Source organism: Mobula birostris, chromosome 27 (genome assembly GCF_030028105.1).
Source record: "Mobula birostris isolate sMobBir1 chromosome 27, sMobBir1.hap1, whole genome shotgun sequence".
Classification (NCBI taxonomy): Eukaryota; Metazoa; Chordata; class Chondrichthyes; order Myliobatiformes; family Myliobatidae; genus Mobula; species Mobula birostris.
Genome location: NC_092396.1, coordinates 3,315,001 through 3,333,433, shown reverse-complemented (window position 1 = coordinate 3,333,433; position 18,433 = coordinate 3,315,001). Strand labels below are relative to the sequence as shown.

The 18,433-nt window shown below is 42.3% G+C and overlaps 1 protein-coding gene across 1 annotated transcript in view; it reads left to right on the top strand.

Moving 5' to 3' along the window:
- Positions 1-17,302, top strand: part of ppih (peptidylprolyl isomerase H (cyclophilin H)) — a 29,936-nt gene extending 12,634 nt beyond the window's left edge. Inside the window, exons 5-9 of the mRNA XM_072245302.1 lie at positions 4,627-4,669; positions 9,898-9,990; positions 10,123-10,210; positions 14,325-14,365; positions 16,703-17,302. Of these exons, the coding sequence (XP_072101403.1) occupies positions 4,627-4,669; positions 9,898-9,990; positions 10,123-10,210; positions 14,325-14,365; positions 16,703-16,771 (334 nt within the window). The 3' untranslated portion in view covers positions 16,772-17,302. The remainder of the gene's footprint in view (positions 1-4,626; positions 4,670-9,897; positions 9,991-10,122; positions 10,211-14,324; positions 14,366-16,702) is intronic.
- Positions 17,303-18,433: the final 1,131 nt, after the last annotated feature.

Genomic DNA, 18,433 nt, shown 5'->3' with positions numbered 1-18,433 from the left:
AGATAAGTCAACCTGCACAACCACCTGTGGCGATGAATTTCACATTGAGCCACATGAAACTCTTAGTCAGGGCTTTTGACCGGAAACATCAGCAAAACTTCTCTTTTCCCCACCCCACCTCCCACCTCCCCCAGTGCTGAATACCTCCAGCAAATTCTTGCCCCAGACTCCAGCATCTACAATCTGCTGTGTCTGCTTTGTGCTCTCTGCTCCTCCAGCCTTTCACTAATGGCATCACTCTTTACCTTTTTAATCCCCACAAGATGTCCAACACCTCTAATAAATCTCTGCATTTTACTTGTTCCAAGCAGAACACCACCGGCTTCTCCAGTCTAACCTTGCAGCTGAAATTCCTTCAATCTGAAGCGTTTTTCCACAGGCTCACCATGATTTTTTTCTATGTTAAATAATTCATGAGGAATAAAGGCACAGCTGTATATACTGTATCATTTTACCTTTACTGTGATTCTGATCTGCAAAAAAAAGTAAATGTATGTTCAGTATTATCCAGCTTGTCGGACATTCTTGCTCGGGTGCCTGGTGTGTAAACATCACCATGGTAATCCTGCAGCTAAACTCAGTGTATTTAACCAGTTTATTGAGCTGCATGTATGGCTGGCAACGAGAGGTGGTGGAAGTTGTATAGCATCAGTTTGATTTCTTGGTTGTCAGGCCTCTTGTTCATTCATTTTATATCTTTCTAACAAAATACTGGTAGCATAGTGGTTAGCATTACATGATTACAGCGCTGTCCATGAAGTCAGTTTTCAACTCCTGCTGCTGTCTGTAAGGAGCTTGACTGCATGGGTTTCCTCTGGGTGACTGTCGGGAGAAGGAATGGGACGGTGAATGGGCAGTTAGTGCAGAGCACCCCTGTGGCGATTCTGCTCAATAATAAATATACAGTTTTAGGTACTGTTATGGGGGAATGACCTCCCAGGGGAATGCCATGGAGACCAGGTTACAGGCACTGAGCATGATTCCATGGTACAAAAAGGAAAGAGGGAGAAGAGGGGAGTGGTAGTGACGGGGGACCCAGTAGTCAGAGGAACAGACTGGAGATTCTTTGGGCGTGAATTGGACACCTGAATGATATGTTGCCTCCCAAATGCCAGGGTCAGGGACATCTCAGATCACATCCACAGTATTTTGGAGAGATGGAGGGAGCAACCAAATGTCTTCGTACATCTTGGTACTAATGACATTGGAAGGAAATGCAAAGAGGTCCTGAAGAGAGAATTTAGAGAGCTAGGCAGAAAACTGAGAACCAGGACCTTCAGTGTAGTAATTCCTGGATTGCTACCTGTGCTGTGTGCCAGTGAGGGTAGAAACAAGATGATTTAGCTTATAAATGTGGGGACAGGACTTCAGGTACTTGGATCATTGGGATCTCTTGGTGGCTGAGGGATAGTTGTAGTTGGGAGCTGAATGTTCAAGGTTATTGGTGGGATAGGAAGGTGGGTGAGGGCATGGCTCTGGTGGTAAAGAATGGCATCAAACCAGTAGAAGGATGTGACATAGGATCGGAAAATGTTGAATCCTTGCAGGTTGAGTTAAGAAACTGCAAGGTAAAAGGACCCTGATGGCAGTTATATACAGGCCTCCAAACAGTAGCTGGGATGTGGACTGCAGAATACAACATGAAATAGGAAAACATGTCAAACGGGGAGGGGGAATGTCGACTCAGACCATGAGAGGCCTGCGTCGGGCATTTTCATGCCTTACAAGGCGCAGATTGGAAGTCTGTGTGGGACACAGACTAGAGCAATGTGTGATTAAGAGCCTTGCTCGAGGGCACAAACACGCTGCCACAGCTGAGGCTCGAACTAGCAATCTTGAGGTAACTAGACGAACGCCTTAACCACTTGGCCACGTGCCCAACACAAAGGGACAATGTTATGATAGTCATAGGAGATTTTAACTTGCAAGTAGATTGGGAAAATTAGGGTGGTAATGGATCTCAACAGAGTGAAGTTATTGAATGCCTACGAGATGGCTTTTTAGAGCAGCTTGTAGTTGAGCCTGCTAGGGGATCGGCTACACTGGATAGAGTGTTATGTAATGAATTAGAGGTGTTTCGGGAGCTTAAGGTAAAGAAATCCTTAAGAGGCATAGATCATTATATGACTGAGTTCAACTTAAAATTTGATGGGGAGAAAGTAAAGTCTGACATAGCAGGAAGGAAATCACAGTGGTATGAAAGAGAAGTTGGCTAAAGTAAATTGGAAGGAGATGCTGGCAGGGATGACAGCAGATTAGCAATAGCTTGAGTTTCTGGGAAAAACGACAAAGGTTCAAGATAAATCTATTTGAAAAACAACAAAATACTCAAATAGCAATATAGTACAACATGGCTGACAAGGGAAGTCAAAGCTAATGTAAAAGCAAACGAGAGGGCATACCACAAAGCAAAAATTAGTGGGAAGATAGAAGATTGGGAAGCTTTTAAAAAAACTACAGAAAACAACTAAAAGAATCATTAAGAGAGAAAAGGTGAAATTATGAAAGCAAGCTAGCAAACAACATCAAGGTGGATATAAAAAGTGTTTTCAAGTATATAAAAATGAATGAGAGATGAGAGTGGATATAGGACTGCTAGAAAATGAGGCCGGAGAAAAACTAATGGGGTCAAGAAGATAGCAGATAAACTAAATGAGTATTTTGCATCAGTCTTCACTAAGGAAGACTCTATCAATGTGCCAGGTGTTGAAGGGTGTGAGCGAAGAGAAGTGAGTGCTATTACTATTACAAGGGAGAAGGTGCTGAAAAAGCTGAAAGACCTAAAGGCACATATGTCACCTGGACCAGATGAACTGCACCCAAGGGTTTTGAAAGAGGTAGCAGTGGAGATTGTGGAGGCATTATTAGTGTTCCTTCAAGAATCATTTTGGTCTCTGGCATGGTTCCAGAGAACTGGAAAATTGTAGATGTCACTCTTTAAGAAGAAAGGAGGGAGGCAGCGGTGAGGAAATTACAGACCAGTTAGCCTGACCTCAGTGGTTGGGAAAATTTGGAGTCAATTGTTACGGATGAGGTTACGGAAGTACTTGGTAACACAGGACAAGATAGGACAAAGTCAGCATGGTTTCCTTAAGGTAAAATCTTGCCTGAAGAAACTGTTGGAGTTCTTTGAGGAGATCACAAGTGGGGTAGATAAACGGGTTGCAGTGGATGTTGTATATTTGGATTTTCAGAAGGCCTTTGACAAGGTGCCACACATGAGGCTACTTACCAAGTTAAGAGCTCATGGAATTACAGGAAAGTTACTGGCATGGTTAGAGCTTTGGCTGATTGGTAGGAGGTAGTGAGTAGGAATAAAAGGATCCTTTTCTTGGCTGCCACTGACTAGTGGTCTGCAGAGGTCGGTGTTGGGATCACTTCTTTTTATGCATTATATCTATGATTTAGATGATGGAATTGATGGCCTTGTTGCCAAGTTTGCAGATGATATGAAGATTGGTAGAGGGGCAGGTTGTATTGAGGAAACAGGTAGGCTGCAGAAGGACTTAGACAGATTGGGAGAATGGGCAAGGATGTGGCAAATGAAATACAATGTTGGAAAATGCATGGAAGCCGGCTGGTGGCATAGTGGCATCAGCGCTGGACTTCAGGATGAGGGGTCCCGAATTCGAATCCGGCCGGCTCCCTTCCATGCTCTCTATCCGTGCCTGGGTTGAGTGTCAAGCTAACAACTCAATCTCGTAAAAAAAAACCTGGAGAGGGATGGGCTTTGCCAGGTTTCAAATGCCCAAGACACGCCGTACGATGTACGATGAGCATGCCAAAAAGCTTGCCATGACGGTGCCCCGACGACTCCACCAGGAATTAAGGGAGCACGCACACACACACACACACACACACACACACACACACACACACACACAGAAGAAATAAATGTGCAGACTATTTTCTAAATGGGATGAAAGTCTAAAATCTGTGATGCAAAGGAACTTAGGAGTCCTTGTGCAGAACACCTTAAAGGTTAACTTGCAGGTTGAGTCAGTGGTGAGGTCCAGAATACAAGAGCAGGGATGTGATGCTGAGGCTTTATAAGGCACTGGTGAGGCCTCACCTTCAGTATTTGGGTTCATTATCTAAGAAAAGATGCGCTGGCATTGGAGAAGATTCAGAGGATGTTCACAAATTTGGCTCTGGGCCTATACTTGCTGAAATTTAGAAGGATGAGGGGATCTCATTGAAACCTTTCGAATGTTCAAGGGGCTAGACAGCACATTCTTTGGTTGTGTTGGTTGTTAATGCAAACCTATGTTATGACGTACGTGTGATAAATAAATTTAAATTTGAATTTACGCTACCTTTGTTCTGTTCAGTTTTAAATCCTGTTCTCCAGTAATTCCACATGAAACATTCTGAGGACAGATACCAACTCACTGGCTGAGTAATTCTAGTAGTTTAACAATCTTTTAATTTTGCGTCATGCTCATTAGAATTTTGACTACATTTATGAGTGTTTCTAATAGGACATGTAACAGAACAGGAGTGTTTCTAACAACACACATAAAAGTTGCTGGTGAACGCAGCATCTGCAGATTTCCTGTTGTTTGTGTTTCTAACAAGTCATGTTTCTGCAGTGCCATTAAACTGTGCTCCGTTCAATTCTTTCAGAGTCATCAAGGATTTTATGATACAAGGAGGGGACTTTGTAAACGTGAGTAATTCGCTTCAGCAATAACATAATATTGTGCTTCAGATTTTACACTTAATTGCCTGGTCACGTTGAGGGTCCAACTGGGCTTTGCTTGTCATTGTATCTCTCGAAATTTTCTCTTTGTTGCACCAAAATGCAAATAGTAAATCAGTTGAAATGAGGTCTTAGTTCTGGTCTGTAAAATTCAGTTCTGAACCAGCAGTTATCAGTATAAGGCAAGGAAACGTGTTTTCTGTTAGGTACCCCACCATCTAGGTCATGCTCTCTTTTCGTTGCTGCCATTGGGTAGCAGGAACTTTAGGTCCCAAACAACCAGATTGAGGAACAGCTATTACCCCTCAATCATCAGCTCTTGAGCCAGCATGAATAACCTCACTCATCTGAACTCCGAACTGCTTCTACAATCCACAGACTCATTTTCAAGGACTTTACAACTCATGTTCTCAGTATTACAGTGCCTTGAAAAAGTATTCAGCTCATACAACTATTTTCACATTTTATTGTCCCATTTTCTAAATTTAAAATATATTGAAGTAGGATTTTTTGAGCTACTCTACAAAACATTGTGCATCGTGTCAAATTTTTAAAAATCCAAAACTTGTCAACGCTTTACTAAAAGTTAAAAACAAAAATTGTGAGGCTGAAAAAGTATTCATCTCCTTTGTAATTACTGTGCTAACTTTCCTCAGCAGCAATATTTACCTTATCTACTCACCCAATTTGTTCATGTCGAAAAGTGGTGGATCACCTGTTTTCAATGATAAATATCTCCTCTCTCTGTAAGGTCCAACAGTATGGTGGATTTCCAACAGACTAAACCAAAATGAAGACAAAAGAGCATTCAAGACAAGTCAAGGAAATGATAATAGAGATGCACAAATCTAGGGAAAGGTATAAGAGCATCTCAAAAGCACTGAACATCCCTTAGAGCTCAGTGCAGTCCATCGTTAAAAACCTTACTGCCTAGGTCAGGCTGCCCTTCTAAGCTTAGTCGCCACTGAAGAATGGCGCTTGTAAGAGAGGCTACAGTGATGCCAACAGTCACTGAGTGAACTGCAGAAGTCGTTGGCTGCAATTGGAGATGAAGTTCATGGTCCAAAGTCTCTAAGGCCTTGCACAAAAAGAGTATTTATGGAAAAGTGACAAGGAAGAAGCCCTGGCTATAAAAAAGCATATCATTGCTTGTAAACATTTTGTAAAGTGTCACGTAGAAGATACTGTAAAGATGTGGAAGAAGGTCTTGTGGTCAGTTGAGACTAAAGTGGAACATTTTAGCCTCAACACTAAGCAGTACATGTGGTGTGAATCTAATATTGTGTGTCAGCCAGGTAACATCATCCCTACTGTAAAGTATGGTGGAGGTAGCATCCTGCTGTGGGGATGTTTTTCAGCAGCAGGGACTGGAAATCTAGTCAGGATTGATGGGAAGATGAATGCTAGCCTCTGCCAGAAAAATTTAAACTGTGGAGGAAGTTCATCTTTCAACAGGACAATGAACCAAAGCATATTGCCAGAGAAACTATGGAATGGCTTCAAGTGATCTCCTTGAGTAGCCCACTCAGAGTCCTGACCTTAACCCGATCAAACTTCTCTGGCAAGTCCTCAAAATCACTGTCCACCGCTGCTCCCCAACTAACCTGGCACAGCTTGAGCAACCTTGAAAAGAGGAGTGGGCAAATCTTGCTCTGTCCTATAAGAGGTGGTTCAACAAAGTACTGAGCAAAGGGGGATGAATACTTTTGAACTGCTGGCATGTCAGTTTTTGAATTCTTAGTGCTTCATGCTTTACAATTTTCCCTGTTTTTGTTTGAGCTGTACTGTGAAAAAAGAGCATGTGATTCACAGATAAAAATTCTCAGTTAATCTCTGGTTCTAATACTCATCAGAATCAGGTTTAATATCACCAGCATATGTTGTGAAGTTTGTTATTATGTGGCAACAGTCCATTGCGATGCATAATGAAAACTGTAAATTACAGTAAGAAGTGTGTGTGTGTGTATAAATAAAATTAGTGTAACAAACGGTTCAGGGCTGAAAACTTTTCCAAGGCACTGTCTTTATTATTGCTGTTATCATTTTTTTAGTATTTGCATATTGGTTGTCAGTCTTTACTTATACGTGGTTTCTCATTGTTTCTATTGTATTTCTTTGTTCTGTGTAAATGCAAGAAAGTGAGTCTCGGGGTAATACATTGTGAAATGTACAGTACGTACTTTGATAACAAATTTACTTTGAGCTTCATTCAAAATCCTTGCCATGTGGTAATGAAGGGAAGCAAGTATGAAAGGCTGTTCTCCTCAAAAGATTTGAGGTGAACGGTGGCTTGAAGCTAGCCTGATTACAAATCTGTAGCAGCAGTGCCCTAACAAAGTGCATTAAGGACATGTCCTTGCTGTGGACTTCCCTAGGATGTCAGCCGCAATCTCCTTTTAGCGCATTAAGGTTCAAACAAGGGTTACGTTTCAGATACAATGCTTTCACAAAAATGTTTGCAGGGTGTATCAAGTCCCATCTTCTCTTCATCCATGTTTTTGCTAACCAACATTCTGTCCCATCTAAGCAATATTATCATTTCAATTTCTCATCCTCTTCAACACTCTGTCTCTGGCTGTAAACGACTCACGACTGTAAACTGCAGCTTTCTAAGGCAGTATTAGGTCTCTAAACTCAACCCAGTTTCTGATTAGCCTACCAGAGGTTGCTGAAGTTCAAAGTAAATGTATTATTAAAGTTACCTTATTTTGAAGGCATTTACAGGAAAAATAAAAAATTATTGTATAATAGAATTTATGAAAAAAACTATACATAAACAGACAAAGGCTGACAAATAATCAAGGTGCAAAAGAAGACAAACCGTGCAAATGAAGAAATAACAACTAAGAACATGAGTTGAATGTGAGTCAGAATTTTCTAACTGTATGTGCAATCATACTGGGCTGAAGTGAGACAGGTCATAGAATCACTTCAGAGTTGTGGTCAGTGAGTGTCTGAATCCTGAACCATCTGCCTGTGCTGCCAACTTCAGGCACCTTAGGACTTTTATACCAGTATCTCTTTGAACTTCAACATTCCCTAAGGACCAATCATTCACAGTATATATCCTGCCTATATTTTCATCCAAAATGTATCACCTCACACTTAACACGATTAAATTACATCTTCCATTCATCTGCCCTGCTTTCCAGCTGATCAATATAATTCTGTGACTTAAGTTTGCCCTTCTCTATAACAAACCCACTACTAATTTTGTGTCGTCTGCACATTTGCTCATCATGCTTCCTACATAGACATCCAAGTTGTTAATGTATACAACTAACAGTGCAGGTCCCAGCACCCATCTCTGGTAGATTATTCTGTTACAGAATTGGTAAGTTTGTTTCTTCTCTGATTACACAGTAATTGCAAAGATAATTACTAATCACTTTGCACTAAATTAGCCTTTGTGTTGGCCCGAAACGTCGACTGTACCTCTTCCTAGAGATGCTGCCTGGCCTGCTGCGTTCACCAGCAACTTTGATGTGTGTTGCTTGAATTTCCAGCATCTGCAGAATTCCTCGTGTCTGTGCTTTGTTTTTCTTGTTCTAATTCAGTTCTCGTAAAAATTTAATTAGTTTTTTCTTATGAATGCTGCTTATCTGAAGCTATGTGCCTGTGTTGTAATTTTTCATTGCACCTGTGCATACCTGTACATATGCTTGTGCATGTGACAATAAACTTGACTTTGAATGTCTAAAATGTATAAGCATATAATCTTGTGCCTAGTTTAGGGTATTCTTTATCATAGAGTATGGAACACTGCATGCACAAAAACAGGCCATTTGGCCCATCTAGTCCCTGCCAAACTATTATTTTACCTTGTCCCATCAACTTGCACCTGGACCATAGCCCTCCATACCCCTCCAATCCATGTACTTACGGAAATTTCTCTTGTATGTTGAAATCACGCCCACATCCACCACTTACAGTAGAAGTTTGTTTTACACTTTTACTGCCCTCTGAGTGAAGAAGTTTCCTCTCATGTCCCCTTTAAACATGTCACCTTTCACCCTCAGCCTATGATCTCTAGTACTAGTCTCAGGCAGCTTCATTGGGGGAAAAAAGCCTGCTTGTGCTTACCCCATCTATTCCATACCTAATTTGGTATACCTTTACCAAATCTCCCCTCATTCTTCTATGCCCTCATGCCAGAGTTTCCCAATCTGAGGTCCACAGATCTCAGTTAATGGTAGGGGTCCATGGCATAAAAGAGATTGAAGCACCTATTCTGTGCTCTGGGGAATAAAGTAATAGCCTATTCAACCTTTCCCTATAATTCCAGTCCTCAAGTCCCAGCAACATCCTTGTAAATTTTCTCTGTGCTCTTTCAATCTCATTATCGTTAGTAAATGGTTTATTAGCCAGATGTGGCTTTATTTATTGTGTCCAAATTTACCATAATTATTTCTGTTGTTAGACATCATGCAGAAATCTGTTATATGGACAAATAATAAATACCTGAAAGTCCAGTGTGATTACATGCGCACAGTTAGAAAAATGCAACTCATTTGTTAAGGCACTTCTGAAACATGGCCTTCTATTCCACTAAAATCCCTAGGATTTAATTTTTGGTTACAGGACAAAGTAGTTTTATTATCAATGGCTGCAGGGCTATTGTAGGAGTTCGGCACTCCTCTCCCTGCTGATTGGTCTATGGCAACTGTCACCTAGGTAGAGTGCCGCCTGCCAGCAGGTGAGCACCTGTCAATCGCTCCCCACGCACACGTCCACAACTTCCAAACAAAAGCTACTCTCTGTTAGAAAACTCCAAAGATGGCAAACTGAAGGACTGAAAACAGTTGGAAAAGCCCAAAAGTAAATTTATTATCAAAGTACCCATATGTCACCATATACAACCTTGAGATTCGTTTTCTTGCGGGCAGACTCAGTAAATCCAAGAAACACAATAGAATCAATGAAAGACCTCACCCAGCATTACAGACAAACAACCAATGTGCAAAAAAACAACAAACTGTAAATGCAAAAATAATTAAATGATAATGAATAAGCAATAAATATCGTGAACGTGCGATGAAGCATCCTTGAAAGTGAGTTGTTTGGTCGGTGGAACAAGTAAAGTTGAAAGAACAAATATAATTTTTACTGAAACATACGTTTCCTCCTTTGTGTTTGCTGATCCTTTATTTTTCTGTCTACACATCATAGTAATGCTGGCATCGTCTTGCCCACAGGGAGATGGGACTGGTGTATGTAGCATATACAGAGGACCGTTTGCTGATGAAAACTTCAAGATAAAACACACTAGTCCCGGTCTGTTGTCAATGGTAAGAGACACTCATGTTGCTTATGTAACATTTCAAGCATTCAGTCCATCAGAGCATTTTTATTTTTAGGATTAAAACCTCAAAGCTGCATTCTATTTAATGTCTATGGTAACTACATTTCTGTTCTAACAGGCAAACAGTGGCCCTAATACAAATGGGTGCCAGTTCTTTATTACCTGTGCTAAATGTGACTGGCTCGATGGGAAACACGTCGTTTTTGGTAAGGAAACTGCATCTCTCCACTTGGCAATATGATGGCAGCTGTTGTCCACAGGGTTAGCAAATCATAAACACCCAAAGATGCCAGAAATCTTGGAAAGGAAGGGGGCAGTAGCCAAAATAAGAATGTGGCAAGAGGGGAAAGAGGACAAGCTGGCAGGTGAGGGGAAGGGGGGGAGGAGATGAAGTAAAAAGATGGGAGGTAAAACGTTGAAGCAGATGGAATCTGATCGGAGAGGAGAGTGGACGACGGGAGAAAGGGAAGGAGGTGTGGAAGCAGAAGAGGGTGATGTGCAGGTACGGAGAAGGGAACTAGAGTGAGGAATGGAAAAAGAGAAGGAGGGAGGGTGCAGAGATTGCAAGAAGTTAAAGAAATCAAGGAGCTGGATGTTTTCAGGACTGTCCGGGAGGCTGAAAGTTCCATAGAGGTGGTCACACCCAGTGTTCAGGCTTCACATGGTAGATGAGTGACCAGCCAGAGGAGTACGGGGAGTAAGCCATCAGTACAGGAATCCCCTGTGGTTGTTCCCGTCAGCAACATGTGGCTCTTTGGATACTGCTGGTGGGGATGATCTCTCGGGGCTCAGCAGGGAAGGGTAAAGTCAGGCAGAATGGTAGTGATTGGAGACTCAGTAGTTCGGGGGACAAACAGCAGATTCTGTAGCTGCAAAAGGGAAACTAGAATGGCATGTTGCCTCTCAGGTGCTAGTCCAGGATGTCTCGGAGCGGCTGCAGAAGGTTCTCAAGAGGGAGAGCGAGCAGCCAGAGGTCGTGGTGTACATTGACACCAGTGTCATGGGTAGAAAGGGGGAAGAGGTCCCGGGCAGTGAGTATAGAAAGTTTGGAAAGAGGCTGGAGGGCAGGATCTCCAAGGTAGTAATCTCAGGATTACTCACAGTGCCTTGTGCTAGTCAGGACAGGAATAGAATGATATTACAAAGAAGATCATAGTTAGGAGCTTAATATCCAAGGATATACCTTGTATCAAGAGAATAAGCGGGTAGGCAGAGGTGATGGTGTAGTTTTGTAGGTTAAAAAAAAGTGAAACTAAATCCTTAGAAGAGGTGTCATAGGTTCAGAAGATGTAGAATCTTTGTAGGCAGAGTTAAGAAACTACAAGGGTAAAAAGACCCTGAGGGGGGTTAAATACAGGCTCCGAAACAGTGGCCAGGATGTGGGATGTAAATTTCAATGGGAAATAGAAAAAGAATGTAATAAGGGCGGTGTTATGACAGTAATTAGGGATTTCAATATGCAGGTAAATTGGGAAAATTAGGTTGGCGCAGGGTCCCAAGGGAAGGAATTTGTAGAATGCCTTTGAAATGGCTTTTGAGAGCAGTTTATTGTTGACTCCACTAGGGGAATGACAATTCTGGATTGGGTGTTATGTATTGACCCAGATTTGATTAGGGAGCTATGGTAAGGGAACCCTTGGGAAGCAGTGATCATAATCAACCTGCGAATCGAGAAGGAGAAGATAAAGTCAGATGTACCAACATTAAAGTGGAGTAAAAACAGTTACAGAGGCATGAGAGAGGAGCTGGCCAAAGTTGATTGGGAAGGCACACTAGCAGGGATGATGGCAGAATAGCAATGGCTGGAGTTTCTGGTCAATTCAGAAGGCACAGGATAGATGCACCCTAGAGATGAAGGAATATTCAAAAGAGAGGATGAGACAACCGTGGCTGACAAGGGAAGTCAAGTACAGCATGAAAAGCAAAAGAGAGGATATATAGTAAAAAAAGTTAAAGGATTGAGAAGCTTCTAAAAACACAACAGAAGGCAAGTGAAAAATACAAAGAGAGACGATGAAATATGAAGGTGAGCTAGCTGATAAAATCAAAGAGGATACAAAAAGTTTTTTCAAATATATAAAGAGTAAAAGAGATGTGAGTGGATATTGGACCAATGGGAAATGATGCTGGAGAAGTAGTAATGGGGGGGGGGGTAAAGAAATGACAGAGGAACTGAATAAGCATTTTGTGTCAGTCTTCACTATAGAAGATACTAGCAGTATGCCAGAAATTCAAGAGTTTGAGGGGGCAGAAGTGAACGTAGTTGCTATTACTCAGGGGAAGATGCTTGGGAAGCTCAAAGGTCTGAAGATAAGTCACCTGGATCAGATGGTGTGCATCCCAGGGTGGTGAAAGAGTTGGCTGAAGAGATCGGGGAGGCATTAGTAATGATCTTTCAAGAATCACTAGATTCTGGAATAATTCTGGAGAATTGAACATTTGCAAATGTCACTCCACTCTTTAAGAAGGGAAGGAGGCAGAAGGCAGGAAATTATAGGCCAGTTAACCTGACTTCAATGGTTGGGAAGATGTTGGAGTCAATTGTCAAGAATGAGGTTTTGGGGTGCTTGGAGATGTGATAAAGTAGGCCAAAGTCAGCATGGTTTCCTTAAGGGAAAACCTTACCTGACGAATCTATTGGAAATCTTTGAGGAAATAATAGGCAGGAAAGACAAAGGAAAATCGGTAGATGATGTGTACTTGGATTTTTCAGAAGGCCTTTAACAAAGTGCCACACATGAGTCTGCTTAACAAGTTAAGAGCCTATGGTATTACAGGAAAGATGCTAACACAGAAAAAAGATTTGCTGACTGGCAGGAGGCAAAGAGTTGGAATAAAGGAGGCCTATTCTGGTTGGCTAGCAATGACTAGTGGTGTTCCACAGGGGTCAGAGTAGGGACTGCTTCTTTTCACGTTATATGTCAATGATTTGGATAAGAATTGATGGTTGAGTTGAACTGTTCTCTGATCTTGGCAATTTAATTGCAAAAGTTTCATCACCATACAAGAAGACATTATTAGTCCACTGTTGATTGTGGTGTGTCCTCCGAATGTTTGACCTTTATATACTTTTCAATCTGCCGATTGGTGATAAACTCATTGGAGTTTAGAAGAATGAGAGGGTGGTCTCATTGAAACCTATTAAATATTAAAAGATCTGGATCTAGTTGGGGAGTCTAGGACCAGGGGATACAGCCTCTGAATAGAGGATTTTCCATTTAGAACGGAGATGAAGAGGAATTTCTTTTGCCAGAGGGTGATGAAGCCGTAGAATTCATTGCAACAGGCAGCTGTGGAGGCCAAGTCACTGGGTATATTTAAAGCAGAGGTCGTTAGGTTCTCAATTAGTAAGGGCATCAAAGGTTATGGGGAGAAGGCAGGAGAATGAAGAATAATAAATCAGCTATGACAGGCTCAGTGGGCCGAGTGGTCTAATTTTACTCCTTTGTCATATGGTTTTCTGGTCTAAGTCGATGTTCCACTTGAATGTGGTCTCATCGTGGCAGTAGAGGAGACCACGGACTGATAGAGGGGAATGGAAAGCTGAATTGAAATGAGTAGCCACCAGGAGATCCTGCCTTTTATGGTGGGTCAATCTAACCCTTCCTTCCTACATATCCCTCGATTTTTCTATCATTTATGTGCCTATTGAAAAATCCCTTAAAAGTCTCTAATGTATTTGCCTCTACCACGCCCCACTAACATACCACTTAACCTCTGACATACCCCCCCACCCCACCCACCCATACTATCCTCCAACCACCTTAAACCTATGCCCCCTTGCCTTAGCAATTTTCACCCTGGGAAAAAGCCTCTGGCTGTCCACTCGATCTTTGCTTCTTGTCATCTACTACACCTCTATCAAATCACCTCTCATCCTCCTTCACTCTAACGAGGAAAGACCTAGCTTGCTCGGCCTATCCTCACAAGGCTGGATAGAGCAGTATCAGCAAGGTGTTCATGGTAGGGTAAGAGTGGTAAAGCTGTCTCTGGGTCTTTCACAGAAACACTGCCATGGCCTGTACCATTCCACCTCGCCCGTGAGGTTATCAGTAAAGCCTTGACATTTCATTTAGTCTTTAAGCAAACAATTTTGAAAATCATTCCCCCTCCCCCACCCATCTGGCTTTACCTATCACCTTCTATCTTGTACTCCTTCCCCTCACCCCCACCATCTTCTTATTCTGTCTACATCTCCCTTCTTTTCTGGCCCAAAACGTCGACTTGTTTGTTTATTCCATGGATGCTGCCTGGCCTGCTCAGTTCCTCCAGCATCTGTGTGTGTTGCACTGAAAATCTTGTTTTCTTTTTTTAATCCAGGTAAAATCGTTGATGGATTGCTCGTAATGAGAAAAATAGAGGTTAGTAATGATTCATTTGAATATTTTCATAGCTGAGAAGCAAATAACGTCAAGAAGTTAAATGTTGGCTCTGCAAATTGTTTACATTCTATCTACTGCAAGTATTTTTACTTCATATCTAATGTGCACTTAAGCTTAAAATAAACTGCGGGGTTTTTTGTAAGGAATGTGCAGCCTCGAAGCAAGGTGCCTTATAGTGCCTGTTCTTCTCCACTTCATTAAACGTAGACAGGGTAGACAAGATGTGTGCTCTCCAACAAACTGGGAGTGGCCACAAAGGGAATTTTTCAGTGGACATAATAGTACAAAAAGATGGACCTTGTCAAACCTCAACACATTCCCTGTACCAATCTTTGAGCAATAAACCATAATACATAGGGGCAAAACTGAGCCAGTAAGCCCATCGAGTCTGTTCTTCCATTACATCATAGCTGATTTCTTATCCCTCTTAACCCCATTCTCCTGCCTTCTCCCTGTAACCTTTGATCCCCTGACTAATCGAGAACCTATCAACCTCCACTGTAAATGTACCCAGTGAGCTGGCCTCCACAGCCATCTGTAACTATAAATTCCACAGATTCACCGTGCTCGGGCTCAGGGTTCCCAGACTCTTTTTATGCCATGAACCAACACCATTAAGTAATATTTTCTAGCTAAAGAAATTAAGCCTCATCTCTGTTCTAAATGGGCATCCTTCTATTTAGAGACTGTGCCCTCTGGTCCTAGATTCCTTCACCCCCACCCACACACTATAGGAAACATCCTATCCACATCTACTCTGTCTCAACCTTTTAGTATTCGATAGGTTTCAGTGAGAAATAATGACTTGAGCGCTTGCCGTTTGTATTTGCAATGACTGAAGAAAGAAGTATTTACTGTTGCTACAAAATGAAAGTGACAATGACATCGGAAACATAGAAAAGCTGCAGCACAACACAGGCCCATCGGTCCACAAAGCTGTGCCGAACACGTCCTTACCTTAGAGCTACCTAGGCCTACCCATAGCCCTCTATTTTTCCAAGCTTCATGTACCTATCCAGGAGTCTCTTAAAAGACCCTATCGTTTCCACCTCCACCACTGCTGCCGGCAGCCCATTCCACACACTCACCACTCTCTGCATAAAATACTTACCCCTGACATCTCCTCTGTACCTACTTCCAAGCACCTATGCCCTCTTGTGCTAGCCGTTTCAGTCCTGGGAAGAATCCTCTGACTATCCACACGATGAATGCCTCTCATTATCTTGTACACCTCTATCAGGTCACCTGTCATCCTCCATCGCTCCAAGGAGAAAAGGCTGAGTTCACTCAACCTATTCTCATAAGGCACGCTCCCCAATCCAGGCCACATCCTTGTAAATCTCCTCTGCACCCTTTCTATGGTTTCCACATCCTTCCTGTAGTGAGGCGACCAGAATTGAGCACAGTACTCCAAGTGAGGTCTGACCAGGGTCCTATACAGCTGCAACATTACCTCTCGGCTCGTAATACCATCCTTTTCCTGTCTCATTGGAACATACCTATGTAGAACCCCATGCAAATATCCCCTGAACATTTGCCACATTTCTTCCATGCGTTTCCCTGAGAACATCTGTTTCCAATTTATGCTTCCAAGTTCCTGCCTGATAGCCTCATATTTCCCCTTACTCCAATTAAACTTTTCCCTAACTTGTCTGTTCCTATCCCTCTCCAATGCTATGATAAAGGAGATAGAATTGTGATCACTATCTCCAAAATGCTCTCCCACTGAGAGACCTGACACCTGACCAGGTTCATTTCCCAATACCAGATCAAGTACAGCCTCTGCTCTTGTAGGCTTAGCTACATACTGTGTCAAGAAACCTTCCGGAACACATGTAACAAACTCCACCCCATCTAAACCCCTCACTCTAAAATCTCCCACTACAACAACCCTGTTATTATTACACCTTTGCAGAATCTGTCTCCCTGTCTGCTCCTTGATGTCCCTGGTCTATAAAAAACACCCAGTAGAGTTATTGACCCCTTCCTATTCCTAACTTCCACCCACAGAAGTTCCACTGCAAAGTTAAACAGGCATTGTTGCCCTTGATTACCCACTCACCTGTAGCTTATATTCCCTTAACCATTCTCGTACTTCCAGTCATTAGTCACATCGTTCTCGGTCTGTTAATCGCTTACTTGTCCTGCATCTGCGTCTAATCGACACATTTAGCTTTGATATACCTTGTCCACCAGTGTGAAAGATTGACCAGCAAATTGTCAGGTTACAGGATGATCGGGTGTTTTGATAGCAAATCCTGTAAATGTGTGGACAGTTTTGTTTTATCTACTCATTTCTCTACCTTCTACCTGCAGAATGTTCCCACAGGCCCCAGCAATAAACCCAAGCTTCCTGTGGTGATTGCCCAGTGTGGAGAGATGTAAAGCAAGCTGACAAGAGAAGAGCACCCTCACAGCGCCGCGCCACACCGCACTGAGAGAGACTTACTGAATAACCTGCATACTCCTCAGCTGGGAAAACAGCAAGTGGCTGATCAGGCTGATGTGGATGCTTTCCACTTCAGAAAGAAAATTTTATGTACTACGTACATCAGCTAGCTCAAACCATATTTTTATTGGTGTAACTACTTGATGCCTAGTCTTAAACCTCATCAGTCACAGTATATCAACACAGCCTGCTTTTGATTCGATACAGACATGCACTACCCTTCCTTTTTCCAAGTAAAATATTGGCTTACCCGCCTTTGTGACAAGTTTAAAAATCTTAGATTTTGATTTTGAAGTAGTCTGCTCGCTGTGACAAATATCATAAATTATAATAGAAAGTGGCTTATTGGAGTTCTTATTAACTGTGATTTTTGTACACATTCAGTTACTTTTACTGTTTTAATCAGACCAGTTTTTTGAAGAACCCTTTATGTATTTTGTATGAAAATAAATATAAAAGGCTTTTGACTGTGGTGTTTTTTGGCAGTGATTGGTGCTAATTCGCAGGCTGCTTCATCACATGGAGTCCTTTCTGTGAAGTCTTAATGTGCCAATCCCATGTGTGTGGACAGTGTAGGGTGTGTGTGTGTGTGTGCGCATGTGTGTGGACAGTCCTGTGCATGTGGGTGTGTGCGTGGACAATCCCATATGCGTGTGAGTGTATCTGTGGACAGTCCAGTGTGTGTGCATGTGCATGGATAATTCTGTATGAGTGTGTGTTTGTGTGGACAGTCCAGTGTGCATGGATAATTCTGTATGAGTGCTTGTGTGTGTGCGCATGCGCACAGACAGTCCAGTGTGTGTGGACAAGCACCGAAACACTGAATTTTATCTGTGATATTTATTGCAAAAACATCATAGTGGCTGGATTCTGATTGAAGTTCAGACAATGGCAGCAAGAAGGGATTTGCTCCAAAATTACAGGGTTGCAGTGTGTTCAAATGTGCTGGTAAGCACATCGAGTCCAAACTCAGGTTGTAGGAGCAACATCTCGTGTTCATACCCTCCAACCTGATGGCATGAAGATCAATTTCACTAACTTTCTGTATTCACTCCTCCCTCTCCCCCCCCCCCCCAGCTGTTTCCATTTGCCTTTCTGGTTACCATTTGGTTATAGCATGGTAGCATAGCGGTTCCGGTTCAATTCCTGCCATTCCATAAGGAGTTTGTAATCTCTCTCTGTGACCATGGCTTTCCGCCAGGTGTTCCAGTTTCCTCCCACATTCCAAAGACATACGGTTTGGAGCATTATTGTTGGCTATCCACTCGATCTATGTATCCTATACATCTCCAACAAGTCCCCTCTCATCCATCTCTCCAAAGAGAAAACCCCTAACTGGATCAACCTACCCTCATAAAGACAAGTTCTCCAATCCAAGCAGCATCTGAGTAAAACATAAACATGAGATACTGCATATGCTGGAAAACCAGAGAAACAGATGCACACAATGCTGGGGGAATTCAGCAGGACAGCATCTATGGATGGGGAATAAACAGTTGACATTTTGGCTAGTAAATCTCTGAACCCTCTCGAAAGTTTCCACATCCTCCTCAAAACCAGGCAACCAGAACTGAACACAATATTCCAATTTTTACAGA